The sequence below is a fragment of the Sinocyclocheilus rhinocerous genome, unplaced genomic scaffold (assembly GCF_001515625.1).
Source record: "Sinocyclocheilus rhinocerous isolate Xijiao unplaced genomic scaffold, SAMN03320098_v1.1 scaffold484, whole genome shotgun sequence".
In the NCBI taxonomy this organism is placed as follows: domain Eukaryota; kingdom Metazoa; phylum Chordata; class Actinopteri; order Cypriniformes; family Cyprinidae; genus Sinocyclocheilus; species Sinocyclocheilus rhinocerous.
This window is the reverse complement of record NW_015658063.1, coordinates 1,287,685-1,308,216: the sequence shown is the minus strand read 5'-3', so window position 1 is coordinate 1,308,216 and position 20,532 is coordinate 1,287,685. Positions and strand designations below refer to the sequence as shown.

Below are 20,532 nucleotides of genomic sequence, written 5' to 3'. Positions count from 1 at the left end.
TGTAGATAATCTTCAAACAGGGTCCAGGGACCCATAGAAGACCACAAGAGGGTGCTATAGAAGGTCCATGTACAATTTGAGACCAAAAAAAAAAAGATTTTACAAAATGTATTTTTGAGAGTCATTAAAGTCAACTGTATATACACTATTGGTCGGGTTAAGGAATCTAGAACATGATCATGCAGAATATGGCATTAATATGTGCCAAACAAATGCTAATAAACAGCCAATATGCTAGTAATATGCATGCTAATACGCAACTAGTTAACAGTGAGGATTGATCCGTAAAATAAAGTGTTACCAATATTTCTTATGTTTTTATCGATGTTGAGAACAGTTGTGATATTTAATGGAAAGCTTGAAACATTCTTTTTAGGATTCTTTGATGAACTGAAATTTTAAAAGAGCAGCACTTATTTGAATAATATTTTTTCCCCCAAAATTTTAAATGCATTTTCTGTTACTATGTATTAAAGAAAATTTAAAAAATAATGAAAAAAAAAAAAAAAAAAGTACTGACCGCAAACGTTTGAATTTCACACTTATTTATATATTTATTTACTGATTGATTGATATTACTGTTCAATTCTGCTTTCAGAAAACTGGTCAAAAATCATGAGAATAATCTGAATTACTATATTCCTTTGACAGCCCTAGCTTTTAATAGAAGGAAATAACCAAATCTATATATTCCTTCTTTATTCATTATTATGCTCCAGGAAAAGCAATAATTGATTAAATGTGTACCTTGAATGCAATGTAAGTGACTGCCAAATGCATAAATGAAAAAAAAAATGTTTTGTACAGTTTAAAATGTTTATTTTAGAAAAGGGGTTCCTTGCATTGTATCATAATATTTGGGGACTCTTAACTTTTAAAACCTGCTGTTCTGGGGCACTCTATCACACACTCACTCACTCACTCACTCACACTCACTCACTCACTCACTCACACACACACACACACACTCACACTCACACTCACACACACACACACACACACACACACACTCACACTCACACACACAAATATAAAACAATATAAAATGAAGCAGAATTACACGTTGGCAAGTCCTGTAATAACCACTGTTTATTATTCAAATGTTACGATTGAATTTACAGGCAAATGGGTAACAAGCAGAGGTGTGTCAGGTCCTTTGGGTGTGTGTTTTTGAATGCCTTGATTAAAACAGAAGGAAGGGAGTCTTTAAAAACCATTACACTCTCTAGAACCAAAGGACCACATAAAGACTGTGCAGCAAACACATACTCTAAATGCAGAACAACAGATCACAAATACTTGATACTTTATAAATTAAAAATACTGTTTTATACATAAACGTGTACGTGTTGCACTTATGTCCACAGTGGTAGAGAGGGGAGGTCTATAGCTAATCTAATGCTTTATAGTGGCACTTTCCACAGTTGAATCTCTCAATATGCCAGCCGAGGAACCGCTCGATTTAGCAAACCTGTCCGAGTAAGACTGTAACTGAAGGAACTACGGATGCGGTAACAGTAAGAAACAAACAGTGAAGAGTACTAAACCATCAAAGATCTCTTTGACTTAAGATGTGACGTCCACATTTAGAGGATTACATCCAAACGTTTAGGCACTAAAATAGATGGTTAACTAGCCAAGTGTGATTAAGCTTATCATCTCAAGTAAAGCAAATCATTCCGATAAATATGAAATATTAGAGACATATGGATGTGTGGGGTTCAAGACATTACGCATCACCATCCGCTGAAAATTAACCACAAATAAAATAAATGATAGAGCTATGATGCAACACTGAGCCATGTATACAGGCAAGCGTATTATACCACAGAACATATTATATATATATATATATATATAATTATATATATTATGCAGAAGTTTTGGCTGATTTTTTATTTTTTCTCGCAAATGAACCAATGAGGTGGCTGGTTGGGTCTTGGGTTTAAAAATCAGCCGTTCCTGAATCATTTAAGCATATTTACACAAACAACAGTTCCTCAACTCTATATTATAATAAAAAAAAAAGAAGAAAAAAAAAAAACATTCACACAAAAATATAACATTTGAAATAATTATTAGCACCAGTGTATCAGATACAAGTCTTGCTACGCCAATGTACAAAGTTGCATAGTGTTGAGTTTTGCTCGTGTTAATGTGTTTTGCAGGACACCAGTAATAAGCAGCAGCGTCTGAAAAATCAAAATAAACACAAAACTGAAATATCTGGCAACCATGAAATGTATAAAGTCAGCTGAGCCACGCAGAGATGTTCTCAACTTTTAGTACTGAACTATTTATATACACATGAACTGAAATACTGTATTTACGTGTTCGACTCGCTCTCGGTACCAAATCTAGCACGAGGGGCGAAAGAAGATGCGCATCACGAACAAATTAAGATTCCTTCACTGTTAGCTTTGAGCGAATAGCATTACCGATGATGATATACACTAGCTTAAGTAGCAAACTTCCTCAAACAAACGTCTTGGCTTCTGATTAGGTGGGAATTCTGATTGGATTGTAAAGAGCAGAGGTTGGCGAGGGAGAGCTGGAGGTGGTGCAGTCATGTGGGTTCAACTCGAGGCCTCTAACAGCTCACACACACACACACAAATATGCACAAACACACACACACACACACAAAAACACGGCCGTTACTTGGAGTTCTCTTCATGTAGCATTTCTGCATATCAAAAATTCAAAGCTTTTGTCTTCTGTTTGTAAAACATGATTTCAAAGAAACGTGTAGAAATACAAACAAACAATAACCCAATAAAAGGAAATCAAATGCGAGTAAAAGATTTCGAAACAAAACAAAGGCTGTTTTGGTGGCACGGACGAGGGGATGGAGAGGGATGTTGAAGAACACAGGGAGAGGTCAAGGCCGCTCCAGAGACGGAGTGTTGAAGCAGCCTACTGGCAGAGTGTTCTTGATGTCGTTGAGGTTAGCGATGTCCGCTCGAATCTCTCGGATCTGACGGTCGTAGTCGCTGATCATGTCCTCCTGGCTCTTGGCGATGTCGTTCAGCTCCTTCAGCTTCCTGTCCAGCTCACTTCCTGCCATCTTGTCCTTGGCGTCTTTTAGAGCGCTATCGATCTGATTCAGCTTGCTCAGATCCACCTTATCGATGTTGCCTGGAAGAGGATAAGGTGGTGTTATATTAAGTCATTAGATTTCACAGAACTGCATTCTTCTTGCACTATATAGCAAGGAAAATAAAATGATCAACAATACCAACAGTGGGATAAGCTAAAAATGCACAAGCTAAACATTTTTTTTTCTTTACATTTCGGTTAGCCAGATAACAGCTTAGCCTATTAGCTTACCAGTGTTATTGTAATATTGGAAACACTTTAGTATAGGGATCAATTCTCACTATTAACTAGATGCTTATTAGCATGCCTATTATTAGCATTTTGGCTGTTTATTAGTACTTATAAAGCACATATTCTGCATGACCATATTCTACATCCCTAATCCTACCCAATACCTAAACCTTAACAACTACCTTACTAACTATTAATAAGCAGCAAATTAGGAGTTTATTGAGGCAAAAGTCATAGTTAATGGTTTGTTAATCGCGGGAATTGGACCTTAAAATAAAGTACGCCCATATTCTATTCTATTCTATTAATTATATTATATTATAGGAATTAGCTTTTATTTAAAATTTTTTAATATAATTATTTTAAGATTTTCAGTTTTTATTTAAATTTAGGTTTTTTTTGTCATTTCTCATTCATTTTTTAAAAATATTTCTATTTAGCTTTAATGTTTAGTAATTTTAGTAGCCATTTAATTTCAGTTAGCTACATTTATCATTTTCAGTGTAGTTTTTCATTTAATATTTAATAAGGCTATCGGCGCAGACAAGTTTTTCATTTAATATTAATATTTAACTTCAGCTTTGTTTTAACAACTGTAAACTATTTTTAGTAGTTTTAATTATAGTTCAAAATGGCAATAACTGGATAAGCTACAACAAAATATCACGATAACACATAACATCTTTGAATAAACATTGAGGAAGGGGGATGGGAACCGCTCCCGCATGACACAGGAAATACACACAGTTAGCATGATTTCAAGCTCTTTTTTTCCCTTTTTTTTTCAATTGTTGGTTATTGTTTCTGTCACAAAAACGTGGTTTATTGATTAGCAACTAGAGTCTTACCAAGCTGGCCTAATAATTCATTGATCGTGTTCAGCACTGTCCTAACAGCATTTTTGGCTTTTCTGGCATTGCCCTCAGCTTCTTTAGCATTATCAGAAGCCTGTGAATGAGAGCAAAGTCAATACAAAGTCAAAATATGGCTATAAAACAAGTTCAAACATACAGTCAAGGTCATAACCCACCATGGCCGCCATCATCATGTCAGCGTCCGCCTCAGCTTTCTTCTTCTCCAGCTCTTTCTCAGCAGCTGTGAGCTGGTCCATCATGTTGTTCACCTCTCCATCCAGTTTCATGGTGTCTTCAAAAGCTTTTTCTGCATCTACCTTTGTCTTTGCCGAACCCTGATTAAAAACAAGCAAATGGAATAAAGTAAGGCACTGTTTGATAAGGAAACGGACATCCCACAACTTTTTTATGGTTTTGATGCCCTTCATCTGAATCTCAACATGTACCTTCTGCACATCATTAGCGATTTTATCAGCTTCCTCTGCCTTTTCCTTGGCTTCTTTAGCATCAGCAGCTGCGTTGCCTAAAGAACATATTGGCTGTTTATTAGTACTTATAAAGCACATATTCTGCATGACCATATTCTACATCCCTAATCCTACCCAATACCTAAACCTTAACAACTACCTTACTAACTATTAATAAGCAGCAAATTAGGAGTTTATTGAGGCAAAAGTCATAGTTAATGGTTTGTTAATCGCGGGAATTGGACCTTAAAATAAAGTACGCCCATATTCTATTCTATTCTATTAATTATATTATATTATAGGAATTAGCTTTTATTTAAAAATTTTTAATATAATTATTTTAAGATTTTCAGTTTTTATTTAAATTTAAATTTTTTTTTGTCATTTCTCATTCATTTTTTAAAAATATTTCTATTTAGCTTTAATGTTTAGTAATTTTAGTAGCCATTTAATTTCAGTTAGCTACATTTATCATTTTCAGTGTAGTTTTTCATTTAATATTTAATAAGGCTATCGGCGCAGACAAGTTTTTCATTTAATATTAATATTTAACTTCAGCTTTGTTTTAACAACTGTAAACTATTTTTAGTAGTTTTAATTATAGTTCAAAATGGCAATAACTGGATAAGCTACAACAAAATATCACGATAACACATAACATCTTTGAATAAACATTGAGGAAGGGGGATGGGAACCGCTCCCGCATGACACAGGAAATACACACAGTTAGCATGATTTCAAGCTCTTTTTTTCCCTTTTTTTTTCAATTGTTGGTTATTGTTTCTGTCACAAAAACGTGGTTTATTGATTAGCAACTAGAGTCTTACCAAGCTGGCCTAATAATTCATTGATCGTGTTCAGCACTGTCCTAACAGCATTTTTGGCTTTTCTGGCATTGCCCTCAGCTTCTTTAGCATTATCAGAAGCCTGTGAACGAGAGCAAAGTCAATACAAAGTCAAAATATGGCTATAAAACAAGTTCAAACATACAGTCAAGGTCATAACCCACCATGGCCGCCATCATCATGTCAGCGTCCGCCTCAGCTTTCTTCTTCTCCAGCTCTTTCTCAGCAGCTGTGAGCTGGTCCATCATGTTGTTCACCTCTCCATCCAGTTTCATGGTGTCTTCAAAAGCTTTTTCTGCATCTACCTTTGTCTTTGCCGAACCCTGATTAAAAACAAGCAAATGGAATAAAGTAAGGCACTGTTTGATAAGGAAACGGACATCCCACAACTTTTTTATGGTTTTGATGCCCTTCATCTGAATCTCAACATGTACCTTCTGCACATCATTAGCGATTTTATCAGCTTCCTCTGCCTTTTCCTTGGCTTCTTTAGCATCAGCAGCTGCGTTGCCTAAAGCCGCCTCGGCCCGCCGGGTCTTCTCATTGGCTTCATTGATTGTCGCGTTGATTTCTGGGATTCGCCTCATGGCATCCTCAGCAGCAGTTTTGTTGTCATTCACTCTCTTGTCAAAGTCTAAAAATAATTTTTTAAAAATATAATATTATTTAAAGGGGTCCTATTATGCTTTTTCACTCTTTCAACTTTAGTTATCCTGTAATGTTGCTGTTTGAGCATAAAAAAGATCTGCAAAGTTACAAAGCTCAAAGTCCACTTCAAAAGGAGATATTTTATTTAACAGAAATCACTTTTCAAAAACTACAACGAACGACTCGTTTGGACTACAACGCATATTTTCTGTGATTTGTGATATCACAAATATCGACGAATGGGACGAGACCTGGTTGAGCTGCACTAGAGAAGGCAACGAGTGTTATCACTAATGACTTGTCTGGCTAACATTCAGAAGGTGAAATTCTGCACTTGCAAGAAATGTACTGTTTATCATGGAATAATAACAAAAGCAATACTGTGGGGGAACAAATACGCAATATATTTCACATCTAGTCTAAAAATAATGCTATTCATAAAATGCCAAGCTTTATCAAACATCTCAAAAAGTAACTCGCACTGTGAACAGGTTTCATAAGAACAATGTCTGAGTTCATGGTCCAACTCTTTCATTAAGTGCATGACATTTAACTCAATCAGATTAGGATGAGAGTATGGACTATGACCAGTGCTATCACTTGTCTCTCGTCAGTATCATTTAAGTGGCTCCTGGGCCTCATGGCATGTGCTTGACTCTTACATATTAACCATGTGAAAGAGCTGAAACTAAATATTCTCATTGTTCCTTTAAAAAGTTTGACCACCATGACTGTATTTTAAAAACTAATTCCAAAAAACCAAGACAGAACAAAACAAGCACATTAAAAGTCAAAAAGCATATGTACCTGTTGCTCAGTCTTTCCTTTTTCCAGTAGTTTGCGGACTTCTGTCTCTTTGCCCCTCAGGTCCTCTCTCAGGTCGTTGTACTCCTTCTCAGTCTTGTCTATCAGTTTGTCCAGGTCTGATGCCTCCTTCTTTATCTTATTGGCCTCATCCTGAGGGAAATTCAAGAGATTGGATTATAGATGCATCCAGGTTGACTCAGTAAGAATTATAATACGTTATGAAATCAGCACCTCTAATGTTTTGGTGTCGATTGGGGGCAAGCTGGTCAGGTTAGCGTAGATCTTCAGAGCTTTGTTTCCTGCCTCTTCTGCTTCAGCTTGTACTTTAGCAGCCTGTTTCTCCAGGTTCTTGGCCAGATCCTTTGCTTCAACATATCTGAGCACATTTGAACAGCATTTTAGACCATCTGCATTTGAAATATTTTCTTAAAATCAGATGACAGAATATTGACAAGACAAGAAAGTCGCATAAAAAGTGATGTCCAAGACATACTTCCTGTTGAGTTCATCGATGTCGCTGCTTGTTTTGTTCTCGCCGTCGAGCGCCTTCTTTAGCATATTATAGGCTTTAGTGGATGTGTCATTGGCGTCCTTCGCGATCTTCTCAATCTGATCTGCATCTGCTTTATGTCTGTGTAAAGAGCCACAGAAAAATGTTAAATAAAACTGTATTAGGTGGTATGAAACATCAATATTAATACAGCATGAAATACTGAAACTCACTTTTCGGACAGTTTGCGGGCTTCCTCTGCCAGAAGTGTCATATTGTTTGGATCTCCAGAGGTTGTGGGTATTTTAATGTCCTATGGGAACAGACAGAATGGAAATATTGGCAACTAAGAGACATTTTAATGGACTCCACTACCATTAGCTGAAGGAATATGTGGAACATTACGACATGCTCTCTTGGTGGTCTAATAGAAATCTCACCACTTTACTGATGGCCTCCTTGGCTTTGTCCAGCTCCTCTCTAGCAGTGCTGATCAGGTTCTCTGCATCACGGACTCGGTTACGTGCTCGATCTGCCTGCGTTCCTGTGTTGTCCACTGTGTTCTTGATGTTCTGCAATCGGTTCCACTGGTTGTTCAGGGTCTTGTTGATGTTGTTTAGACGGTCCAAAAGGCCTTTATCCACTTCTGTATTATAATAGTGAAAGATGACAGAATAATCATCATGTAAAGTGAAATACATCTGCTCTACTATTAAGTAAAAATATAACAGTTTTTTTTTTTAATCTTTTAGTTTTTCTTATTTCATATAGTGAATCAACATGATGTCCTATTAAATTTTTTTATAATAGTGAAAGATGACAGAATAATCATCATGTAAAGTGAAATACATCTGCTCTACTATTAAGTAAAAATATAACAGTTTTTTTTAAAAAATATTTTAGTTTTTCTTATTTCATATAGTGAATCAACATGATGTCCTATTAAATTTTTTTTAATCTGATTTCTGTTTTTTTATTTGGCAGAATTATAGTATGTCATAATATTTGAAAAAAAAAAGAACATTACAACTATTAAAACTGTTAAGAATATTTAGAAAATTACTACATTGACAGACAATACCTTTGCTAGCCTGAGCCTCTTCCAGTAAGTCCATTATAGTTTTCTCTGCCTCCTTCAGTCTGTCCTCAAAGGCCTTGTCACTCACTGTATTCTCAGTGCTGTCCAGATTATCAATCAAATTCTGTAAGTCATGAAGCTTCTGTCTCTGCTGGTTCACCTGTACAGAAAAGAAAAAAAATCAGAGGTATTAGAAATAGTCTATTCTTTTATAAAACAAAAAAGTGCTGTGTTCATAAGACGATCTCTTACCTTGTCTCTGACCAGGCTGTAACAGTTGGGACACTGCTGGCAGCCTGGTGTGGAGCGGTTGTAGAAGTAGTTCTCCTCACACATGTCACAGCGAGCTCCCACAAAGCCTGGGAGACACTGACAACGCCCGTCTTCCTTGCACTGAGCAGACTCTGAGCCTTCTGGGTCACAGTCACAAGCTGCAAAAACAAACAAATGGTAAATGGAACAAATCTAAAATTGAAGATAAATTCTAAAGCAATTCTGCATGATAAGGCAAAATAACAGGACAACGTACGTTTGCAACCCGATGAACTGAATCCAAAGAAGTTGACCTCACAGCGCTCACAGTGTTGACCTGTGACCCCAGGCTGACACTCGCATTGGCCGCTAACGATATCACACTGACCGTTTGTGGAGCCAATAGAGTTGCAGTTGCATCTGGGCAAAACAAATTTAAAGATCTGTTTGAAAAACTTGCAGATCTGTCGAGCTTTCTTTTGTCAAAACTATATCACTAGAATGAGAGAGAGAAATAAATCAAATACCGTTCACAGCCCTTGCCGCTCTGTAGGTTGTAGAAACCAGGCTCACATGCACTGCAGTCTCTGTTAATGACATGGGGAAGACACTGACACTGACCCGTCACCTGAGAGCAGGTCGTCTTCCTGTCCACTGTACCGTACCGAGAGCACGAGCATGCTGCAGAGGTGGAAAAATCAGTTTAAAAGAAATTGAATAAAAACTCATTTTTAAACATTTTAAATTGCAATGATGTTTCACAATATCACAGTTTTTAAATGTAGTTTTGATCAAATATGTGCAATTTTGGTGATCATAAGAGACTTCTTTCAAAAACAAAAATCTTACTGACCCTAAACGTCTTATTTTTGTTTTTTATGTATTTTATTATTGCTTCAAATAGAGTGAAAACTGAAATACTGCTAAATATTATTCCATTAAAAAATATTGCTATTATTATTATTATATATATATATTTTACATTTTACAATGTTTTTTTTTTTCTATTTTAAAATGTAATTTATTCATGTTATGGCAAAGCTGAACAGCCATTACTTCAGTCTTCACATGATCCTTCAGAAATCATTCTAAGATGCTGATTTGGTGCTCAAGAAACATGTATTATTGTTATTATATTTTCAGGATTCTTTGATTAGTTCAAAAGAATCAAGAACATTTGTTTCAAATTTGTTTGTAATATTAAATGTCTTTACTGCCACTTTTGAAGATTTTAAAGCATTCTTGCTAAATAAAATGATTAATTTCTTTTTGAATGATCTTACTTTTAAATGGTAGTATTTTTTGTTTGTTTCACTTACGTTTGCATTTGTCAGCTACATTTGCGGCACGGGCATCACCGTAGAAACCCTCTTTGCAACGGTCACAGAAGACGCCGGCAGTGTTGTAAATGCACTTGAGGCATTCGCCCGACTCTCGGTTGCAGTTGCCCACAGCGTTGGGGTCAATGTTGTTATTGCAGCTGCAGGCACGGCATGCCCTGACTGGACCATTTTCACCAAGAGGGTCCCCGAAGAAGCCATCATCACATAGTTCACATCTCTTACCTGGAGACAGTTGAAGTTGGGGATGATCATGTGCTATATTATTTACTATATCGAATCTCCAAACAGATTGAATGCTCAGAGCTTGTACCTGTGGTTCCAGTTGGGCAGTTTGTACAGACCACCTCTTTGGTCCTGGGCACCACGGCACACGTGGCACCTGCGGGGCAGGGACAGGGTTTACAGTCTGAAGATGAGCCGACTGTAGAGTCCCCATAGAACCCATCTTTACACCTCTCGCAGCTCATGCCGGCGGTGTTGTGCTGGCAGTTACACATTCCTGCAAGTACGAAACAAAGTTACCATGTAATACCACACATCACCACAAGATGGCAACATTATATAAACACAAAGGCAAATAATCAAGTAGTAGTAGCACTATTATTATAGTATGTACTGTATGTATAAAGTGAATTTTGTGAATGCATGGCATATTTACAGAAAAATCCCAAAATATGTATTTTCACAACTCTTAAAGTCTTAAAATGTACACTACCAGTCAACAGTTTTTGAACAGTATGATTTTTAATGTTTTTTAAAGAATTCTCTTCTGCTCACCAAGCCTGCATTTATTTGATCCAAAATACAGCAAAAGCAGTAATATTGTGAAATATTTTTTAATATTTAAAATAACTGCTTTCTATTTTAATCTATTTTAAAATGTAATTTATTCCTGTGATCAAAGGTAAATTTTCAGCATCATTCATCCAGTTTTCAATGTCACATGATCATTCAGAAATCAATCTAATATGCTGATTTGCTGTTCAAGAAACATTTGTATTATTATTATCAATATTTAAAACAGTTGAGTAATTTTTTCAAGATTCTTTGATGAACAGAAAGACCTAAAGATCAGCATTTATCTGAAATAAAAAGCTTTTGTAACATTATGCACCATACATTTCAAAAGCTTAGAGTCAGTATAATTTAATTTTTTGGGGGGAAAGAAATGATAGAAATTAATACTTTTATTTAGCAAGGGTGCTTTCAATTGTTCAAAAGTGATGACAAAGAGAAACATTTGTATTATTATTATCAATATTTAAAACAGTTGAGTAATTTTTTCAAGATTCTTTGATGAACAGAAAGACCTAAAGATCAGCATTTATCTGAAATAAAAAGCTTTTGTAACATTATGCACCATACATTTCAAAAGCTTAGAGTCAGTATAATTTAATTTTTGGGGGGGAAAGAAATGATAGAAATTAATACTTTTATTTAGCAAGGGTGCTTTCAATTGTTCAAAAGTGATGACAAACATTTATAATGTTAAAAAAGATTTCTATTTCAGATAAATGCTGTTCTACTGAACTTTCTATTTGTCAAAGAAACCTGAAAAATTCTACTCAGCTGTTTTCAACATAATAATAATAATAATAATAAATGTTTTTTGAGCAGCAAATCAGAATATTAAAATGATTTCTGAAGAATCATTTAACTGGAGTAATGATGCTAAAAATTCAGCTTTGAAATCACAGGAATAAATTACATTTGAACATATATACAAATAGAAAGCAGTTATTTTAAATAGTAAAAATATTTCATATTATTACCGCTTTTGCTGTATTTTGGATCAAATAAATGCAGGCTTGGTGAGCAGAAGAGAATTCTTTAAAAAACAAACAAAAAATCTTTAAAAATCATTAAAAAACTTTTGACTGATTTTCAAACATTTTAGACCTTTATGCCAACTATCTGGGTAAAAAACAGTCAAAGTACTGACATTATATAATTAAATCACATCTTTTATTATTTCATTGGCTTTCATGTTGCATGCATCCAGTGCAAATTACCTTCCGTAATGCCCACATCCAGATAATAAATAGTGAGAGCAGATAAGTAAATGATATATCAACACTATGGCAATGCAATACAAATAAGTCAGTTGTGATGACAAACCTGTCACAGGGTCGCAAGTGTCACTGTGTCCGTTGCAGTTGCAGGACTCGCAACTGCTAAAGCGGCCCAGCTCAGGTTGGCTCCTCCTATATCCCAGATCGCACTGCTCACAATGCTGCCCCAAGTAACCCTGAGGACACATACACTTCTCAACCCAACGAGCAGGAGTTCCAGGGCCACGGCGGGCAGTCACGAGGGACACGTTGTCTAAATAACCAGCACCTACAGCAGAAACATTATTAAGTATCAGTTAAAATGACCTTAAGAGTCTCGCAGCAGAGAACTCAAGGCCATGGTAATCAAACAAATTAAAACCCCTTCCTATTTTGTCTTTATAAAGTGTCTAAAAACAAAAGCTCCTCTTCAGTGAATTAGCAGACGTACTTCTTGCACTGTAGGTTCCACGAATCATAACTGAAGTCAGATTATACAGAAGTTTCTGGAAGTCGGCATATTTTGTGGTGGGTCTCCAAGGATAGTCAGTTGTGTCATGGAGTCTAAAGGACAAGAGATGATATTTAACATTTTAAGTACATCAGATAAGCTACACATATGCATAAATCTACTGAGCTGCAAAAAGATGAATGAGCTGACTACGAAAACTAAATATGGCAATTAATGTCAGTGTATTCTGATGCATTTAATTTGTATAAATAATTGAATGTATGTAATTTACAACATGAACTTAATATTAGTGCTGTCAAACGATTAATCGTGATTAATCGCATCCAAAATAAAAATTTTGTTTACATAATATATGTGTGCATACTGTGTATATTTATTATGTATATATAAATACAAACACATGCATGTATATATTTAAGAAAAATATGTTATGTTTATATATTTATATATAATATAAAATATAAGAACATAAATGTATATACATGTAAATATTTTCTAAATATATACTGTATGTGTGTGTATTTATATATACATAATAAATATACACAGTACACACACATATATTACGTAAACAAAAACTTTTATTTTGGATGCGATTAATCGCGATTAATCGTTTGACAGCACTACTTAATATTCAATGAACCCCCCAAAAAATATGTATAAAATAGTAAGCATCACAACTTTTTAAAAAACTTTCATAACAATTAAAGATGTTTCTTGAGCACCAAATCAGCATATTAGAAAAATTTCACAGGAATAAATTACATTTTAAAATATATTAAATTGGGAAAGAGTTATTTTAAATGATAATAATATTTCACAATATATTATTACTGTTTGGTGTATTTTTATGTACTTGAATATGTAAATCTTCATTTGATTTAAGCAATTACCAGCCCTAGTTTTAACAAAAAGGAACTCGAAGACCTCACCTAAACACAAAGGTTTGTGTCTCCTCTCCTGGGTAGGAATTGCCCTGGGCAATAAGTGGCACAGCAACACGATGCCCAGCCCCTTCCAGCACAACGTCCTCCGCTGAGAGTCGAGCATCATGTCGCTGAATCCTGAAGTTCAGCGTGAGGTTCTGACCATAGCTCAGCAGCTGATTACCAAGAAATGTCTCTACAAGAAAACATCCCAGATGATTTGACCAGTCTTATTCATTAAACCTTCTGCCCCTTTAACATACAGAGGAAAGCACGTCTGCTATTATACCTGGAGCCACAAAGTAGATAGGGAAGTAGTCTTCTGAGATGAGTGAGATTTCTCGAGAGGTGGGTGACCACTGCACGGGAACGCTAGAGCTGTCTCTCTGCTGTCCCTTCCAGCCCTCTTCATCTATTCAAAGACATACGTAAGATATATTATTCATTCTCCATGTCACAATCCTTTGTAACTGTGGCCGATTTTACATTAGCGCGAGTATAGCATCAGCAGTTAGTATAAACAGGGTGTTGACACTCTATTGGATGGATACTCACCCCTGTCGAAGTTAGAGGTGATTTTGTGTATGTGGTAGCCATCGGCACTTTCACACACAGTGGAATGCTGGAAGCAGAAGCATGGAGTACATCCCTGGGGATTCTGGAGGTCCAGATTAAAGTAGCCCAGTTTACACCTGAGAGAAAGACGCAAAAGTTTATTAGTAATGAGACGGGCTGATTAGTTCATTTGTAAAGTTCAGGGACATTTTAATTATTGTCACGCTAATTAATATTTGAATTATTGTCCACATAAATACAATTATTACTACAGTTTTATTCATTTCTCGCTTTGCATGCTTCAAAACCACCATACACACATCTGTGGCTGAAAACTTGCCATGTGCCATGTGATTTCCTCAGCATTAAAAATTACAAATACTATTTTGGGATTTGAAGTGAATGGGAAAAGAGAGCAAAAAACTCGAGGAGAAGGAATCGGCTTTAAATCAACACTGATTGATGGGTCTGCAAATCTACGATCAACTTCTAAAGAGAAGAGGAACAGCTTCTGAGGTCCTGAAAAAGTGAAAAAAAGTGAAAGATAAAAGCCGGTTGACGAATCAGTTTTTGTGGATTTTTCTTTAATTTAGTTTTATTTAATATTTGACAACATGTTACTCTTGAGGAACATTTCAGTAATTAATAAATAATAAAAATAATTAATTTTATTACTAAATATTGTTTTAATTGCTGTCATGATATTTATTTTAATTATTGTTATAGTAATTACAATTACACTTATAACATGTTTTAAAACCACCATATATACATCTGTGGATAAAACATTTGGTAACACTTTAGTTTAGTAACCAATTCTCACTGTTAACTAGTTGCTTATTAGCATGCATATTACTAGCGTATTGGCTGTTTATTAGGCACATATTAATGCCTTATTCTGCAAGACCATATTCTAAATCCCTTAACCAGACCCAAATACCTAAACTTAACAACTACCCTGCTAACTATTAATAAGCAGTAAATTAGGAGTTTATCGAGGGAAAACTCTTAACAGTTAACAGTGAATGTGTTCCCTAATCTAAAGTGTTACCAAACATTCTCACAAAATGTGTTGTGATATGGTATTTATTAAATTATTGAGAAATACTGTTTTTTGATTTGAATGTGGGCCCCACAGGTCATAACGTGTAGAGTGAGTGAAGTAAGCAGGCCATCAGTTAACATCAGTGAGATCATCGTAAGGCCTCTAAAAACAGGTCACACATAAATCAAGAGCTGTTTCTTCAGACACACAATCCTTTCGTCCTTCCTGAATCTGTCTTAGCACTTCTCCCCCTTTGTCTGTGTCTCATGAGTATATACTGCAGGGATTATCCAGTTCATGTGTGGCCAAACTTGGTGACTGAGAGGAATGTCACAGCCGACATGTGAATGAAAGGTTAGAGTTTTTTTTTTTTTGTGCAAAGTGCAAGGCAAAAGCAAGCAGGAGAGCTGGGATTATGGAAACTCTAACTGGAAATGCCAAATATTTGGGATGTACGTTTAAATTAAGGCTGCCAATCAATGAAAACATATCCAGATTATTCAACTGTAGGGATGTAACGATTCACTCAACTCACGATTCGATTCGATTCACGATTATTAAGCTTCTGAGGTCCTGAAAAAGTGAAAAAAAGTGAAAGATAAAAGCCGGTTGACGAATCAGTTTTTGTGGATTTTTCTTTAATTTAGTTTTATTTAATATTTGACAACATGTTACTCTTGAGGAACATTTCAGTAATTAATAAATAATAAAAATAATTAATTTTATTACTAAATATTGTTTTAATTGCTGTCATGATATTTATTTTAATTATTGTTATAGTAATTACAATTACACTTATAACATGTTTTAAAACCACCATATATACATCTGTGGATAAAACATTTGGTAACACTTTAGTTTAGTAACCAATTCTCACTGTTAACTAGTTGCTTATTAGCATGCATATTACTAGCGTATTGGCTGTTTATTAGGCACATATTAATGCCTTATTCTGCAAGACCATATTCTAAATCCCTTAACCAGACCCAAATACCTAAACTTAACAACTACCCTGCTAACTATTAATAAGCAGTAAATTAGGAGTTTATCGAGGGAAAACTCTTAACAGTTAACAGTGAATGTGTTCCCTAATCTAAAGTGTTACCAAACATTCTCACAAAATGTGTTGTGATATGGTATTTATTAAATTATTGAGAAATACTGTTTTTTGATTTGAATGTGGGCCCCACAGGTCATAACGTGTAGAGTGAGTGAAGTAAGCAGGCCATCAGTTAACATCAGTGAGATCATCGTAAGGCCTCTAAAAACAGGTCACACATAAATCAAGAGCTGTTTCTTCAGACACACAATCCTTTCGTCCTTCCTGAATCTGTCTTAGCACTTCTCCCCCTTTGTCTGTGTCTCATGAGTATATACTGCAGGGATTATCCAGTTCATGTGTGGCCAAACTTGGTGACTGAGAGGAATGTCATACATGCAACATGAACAGTTTTTAATCTAAATTACATAGTATAATTTCGAAATTTGAAGCAAAAACAGAATGGTTTGACTTCAGTTTTGTGAAACTACATAAAAAATATCTGCATGAAACAGAAACAGCAGATGAGCTGAATGAGACGCAGATTCACTCTCTGCCAGCAGGTGGCGCTTAAAGCGTTTCCTGGTTTCCGCTGTAAACAAAGCAGCGCTGAACTTATGAACTTTAATATGCATTATACAGAGGCAAGATGAAAAGAAAAAATACCATCTAAACTTTTCTAAAGACAGTAAGTTCCCCTCAGACATGCATTCATATAAACTCCTACACCTAAATGAATCGCGATTTGTTTAACATCTCAACCGATTTGAATCCTCACATAACGTATTTGAATCGATTTTCAACCAGCTCGCAGTTAATCGTTACATCCCTATCAACTGAATTAATCACAATATCAATATTTGTGGAAAAAAGAAGACAAATGAGTTGATTACAACTCTGAACTGTTTTAACTATTGTACTTTACTGTAATGTGTCTTTAGTAACGTTACTACTGTACAAAAGTTTGCGGCCAGTATGTTTTTTTTTTTTTTTTTAAAGAAATGATTACTTTTAGTTAGCAAGAGCACATTAAATCAATCAAATGTAACAGTGAATAAATGCTACAAAGGTTTCGATTTCAAATAAATGCTGTTCTTTTGAACTTTCCATTCATCAAATAATACTGAAAAAAAGATATTATGGTTTCTACTAAAATATTAAGCAGTACAACACTGATAACAACATCTTTAGCACCAAATCAGCACAGTAGAATGATTTCTGAAGGATCATGTGACACTGAAGACTGGAGTAATGGCTGCTGAAAATTCAGCTTTGCCATAACAGGAATCAATTTCATTTTATAATACAATAAAACTAAAACTAATTCATTTTTGATCAAACAAATGCAGCCTTGGTGATCGTAAGAGACTCCTTTCAAAAGTATTTTATTTTTAAAAATTAATCACACTAAATTATAGACACATCATGAAACATGTAGAGAAGGCCCATCACAGTCAACAAGCAGAACACTAGGCTAGTTAAACTTTGGTGACTGCAAGTCTGGAGGCCCTACATGGTCTGGCTGAGGGCTCTCTGCTGGGAAACCTTTGCTATCCCTGAGCTATTTTCTCTTCCATCTGACACTGAGAGTCCTAATTCTGTTTCTCAGACACACACATGGCCTCAGAGCCTCTGTGTGTCACCCACATAGGGACTTTCCATAAGAAAAATGGTGTAGACGTCAGATGCCCCTTATAAACATCTGTTTATAAAAGCTTTGACAGACATCCTCATAACAGAGCAGGAGCTGAAAGGCGGACAATCTTTATGGGGCTTTTGGAGCATTGATGTTCGAGTTAATTCTGTTGATGACTCGCTTCTAATTTGAGAACATATTTAAACAATCCTAGTAATTATAACTTTTGTCCTTGTGAACAAGTCGAGTATGGACAACACTAACAGCAGGGGTGTTAAAAAAGCCACAACAGTTGCCATTGTGTGTGTGAACATGTGCATAAATGTTTTTCTAAAGTAATGAGTCTGACCTGTCACAGTTGAATCCATCCACATTTTCCTTGCACTGGCAGCGTCCGGTCTGGACATCACACTCCTGCGTGCTTCCGGCTGGATTACAAGAGCAGGGTCTGGAGGGGGAAAAGAGGGAGCAAGAAGGTCAAGGAGAAGGAATCAACTGATTAATGGGTCTGCAAATCAAATATAACCTTCTCGAAAAGAAGGACAGCTTCTGGCGTCCTTAAAAAGTTAAAAAGTGTAAGAACGTTTTGCAGGTTGGTGGTTTAAGCCACACAAGCATGGATGAGTTAAAGCACTTTACCTGCAGCCTGCCGCAGTCAGTGTGTGGTACCCAGGCTGGCATCTGTCACACTTATCTCCAATCACTCCCGGCTTACAGCTACATCTGCCAGTGTTGTCACACTGGGTACTGAGAGAACCTGTAGATGAAGAACCAGTAAAATAAATGGTCACAAACACAAGTTCTGGGGGCCTGTTTAAATTTACACCAAAACAAAATTATAAAATGAAAAATAATCCCTATTGGTTCCTTCACACATTACATTATTGTTTGTCACACTGTTCAGTTTCTCTAGTTTTCTCCTTGAGTAAAAACAATACAAAAGAAAACAAAAAATAAAAAATTTAACAAAAAACAAAAATGAAAAAGCCAGCCACCAGGGGGCGATCAAAGAGCCCGCAGCTTCACTTTTCAGGACGTGTGAGGCACACCCGCTTGCTACGCACCAACAGGGTTGCAGCTGCAGGAGAGACAGCGCTGGCCAGAGGGGTCTCTGTAGTAGTTATCCAGGCATCGCTCGCAGTTCGGCCCATCCGTATTGTCAGCACAATTGCGGCAGTGACCTCCATGACCAGTGGCACGATACAGCTCAGGATCGAAGTAACATTCGCCACTCTTTCCATTACAGTTACAAGCTGAAACAGAGAGACAACCTCCAGTCAGAACTTCAATGTAAAAACTCCCAGGGGTGGCATTAATGTGAATATTACGCACACAATCACACTTGTACATGAAATAAATGCTTGAAAAATCTGGGGTGGTAAAGGAACTGAAATACGCAGATGTGGTTTGGCATTCATCGGGATTTCGAGTAAGATTTCTGCTTGAGTAATTAGTGGACATGTTCATGAGAGAGAAATGGAAAGAGAGACAGTGGAAATAAGATGATGGAGGAGCAGGAGCTGTGTGTGTGTGAGAACACTGGGTCTCAGGCTGCTGTACATCAGATGTGCGCATTAGTCATGCATTTCCAGGAAATGCCTGCATGCAAAAGAAGGGGAGGGAGGACACCAGACACCCCTTCCATATACAATATAACTTTGGTTTAAGAAAACAAAAATGACTCGGTATGGAGGAGGTTAGTCTGTGGGGAAAGACTCAAGTTCTCAATGTACACATGACGGAGGCCAAATGGGTGGGATTCTGCAGCTTTTTACATATTCAACTCAATTTCTGAGAGGACATTAATGGGATCTCATTTGCACCCTTATTTATTACAGCATTTTTTATTTATTTTAATTCAACGACACAAGATCTCTGGTAGAAAAAAATAGCAGTGAATAACATTAAGAAATAGTGTTTATTGCTACTATTTTAAAAATGTAAAAACAAAAAAAAACAACAAAAAAAAACATTCATTCATAATTCATATTCAAAAATGCTGCATAAAGGTAAACAAAATATATATTTTTAAATGTTAATTGGTAGTGTGTATACACATAAATATTTAGAATATAGAGGACAAATCTGTTTTTAATAAAAGGTTATGATGATTGCTCAAAATGTATTGAGCTTGGCAATATAAAAAAGGGTCATTTTTATACTGGTCTAGAATGATATGATGGTAAATAAATAATCACAATTTAAATTTTTCCTTTACATGAGGAAAACCATTTAAAGCAAATTTATTTTGAGGAAAAGTCGACTAAACACTGAAGACCAAACTCACGCAGACACTCGTTGGGGTTGTCAGCGGCGGCTCTCCTCCAGGGACGGTCATTGTAGAAGGGCTTACACACGTTGCAATCTGGTCCCTCTGTGTTGTGTTTGCAGTTACACACCAGCTTGCTGCGCTCGTTCTTCACACACTCGCTGGCATGGCCGTTACACTTGCACCTGGATGGGGAGGGGGAAGGTAACAGACCGGTCAGGTGCAAAAGGGCCACCACACAATGATAGGGCACACTTACTGTATGTGTACACATCCTGCCGCTGTTGTGCGTAACACAAACCAAGCAGGCACAAACGTGCCGCAAAGCTGTTCAAACACAGAGCTCTGACGATGTTTATTGAACCTATCACTGAAACGTCACTGCACCTTTGTTTTGAGATTGAGTAGCTGATGTCTGTGTCTTT

General features: G+C 36.1%; 1 protein-coding gene across 1 annotated transcript in view; it reads right to left on the bottom strand.

The window, feature by feature from the left end:
- Window positions 1-1,912: 1,912 nt before the first annotated feature.
- Window positions 1,913-20,532, bottom strand: part of lamc1 (laminin, gamma 1) — a 63,863-nt gene continuing 45,243 nt past the window's right edge. Inside the window, exons 4-28 of the mRNA XM_016530274.1 lie at window positions 20,126-20,292; window positions 18,903-19,091; window positions 18,478-18,595; window positions 18,188-18,286; window positions 14,119-14,255; window positions 13,853-13,975; window positions 13,570-13,759; window positions 12,617-12,729; window positions 12,233-12,454; window positions 10,425-10,613; window positions 10,091-10,336; window positions 9,299-9,452; window positions 9,049-9,191; window positions 8,772-8,950; window positions 8,523-8,679; window positions 7,882-8,087; window positions 7,675-7,754; window positions 7,445-7,582; window positions 7,183-7,327; window positions 6,952-7,101; window positions 6,871-6,889; window positions 5,931-6,130; window positions 5,661-5,819; window positions 5,479-5,578; window positions 1,913-3,138 (exon numbers count right to left, since the gene is read on the bottom strand). Of these exons, the coding sequence (XP_016385760.1) occupies window positions 2,882-3,138; window positions 5,479-5,578; window positions 5,661-5,819; window positions 5,931-6,130; window positions 6,871-6,889; window positions 6,952-7,101; window positions 7,183-7,327; window positions 7,445-7,582; window positions 7,675-7,754; window positions 7,882-8,087; window positions 8,523-8,679; window positions 8,772-8,950; window positions 9,049-9,191; window positions 9,299-9,452; window positions 10,091-10,336; window positions 10,425-10,613; window positions 12,233-12,454; window positions 12,617-12,729; window positions 13,570-13,759; window positions 13,853-13,975; window positions 14,119-14,255; window positions 18,188-18,286; window positions 18,478-18,595; window positions 18,903-19,091; window positions 20,126-20,292 (3,880 nt within the window). The 3' untranslated portion in view covers window positions 1,913-2,881. The remainder of the gene's footprint in view (window positions 3,139-5,478; window positions 5,579-5,660; window positions 5,820-5,930; window positions 6,131-6,870; window positions 6,890-6,951; window positions 7,102-7,182; window positions 7,328-7,444; window positions 7,583-7,674; window positions 7,755-7,881; window positions 8,088-8,522; window positions 8,680-8,771; window positions 8,951-9,048; window positions 9,192-9,298; window positions 9,453-10,090; window positions 10,337-10,424; window positions 10,614-12,232; window positions 12,455-12,616; window positions 12,730-13,569; window positions 13,760-13,852; window positions 13,976-14,118; window positions 14,256-18,187; window positions 18,287-18,477; window positions 18,596-18,902; window positions 19,092-20,125; window positions 20,293-20,532) is intronic.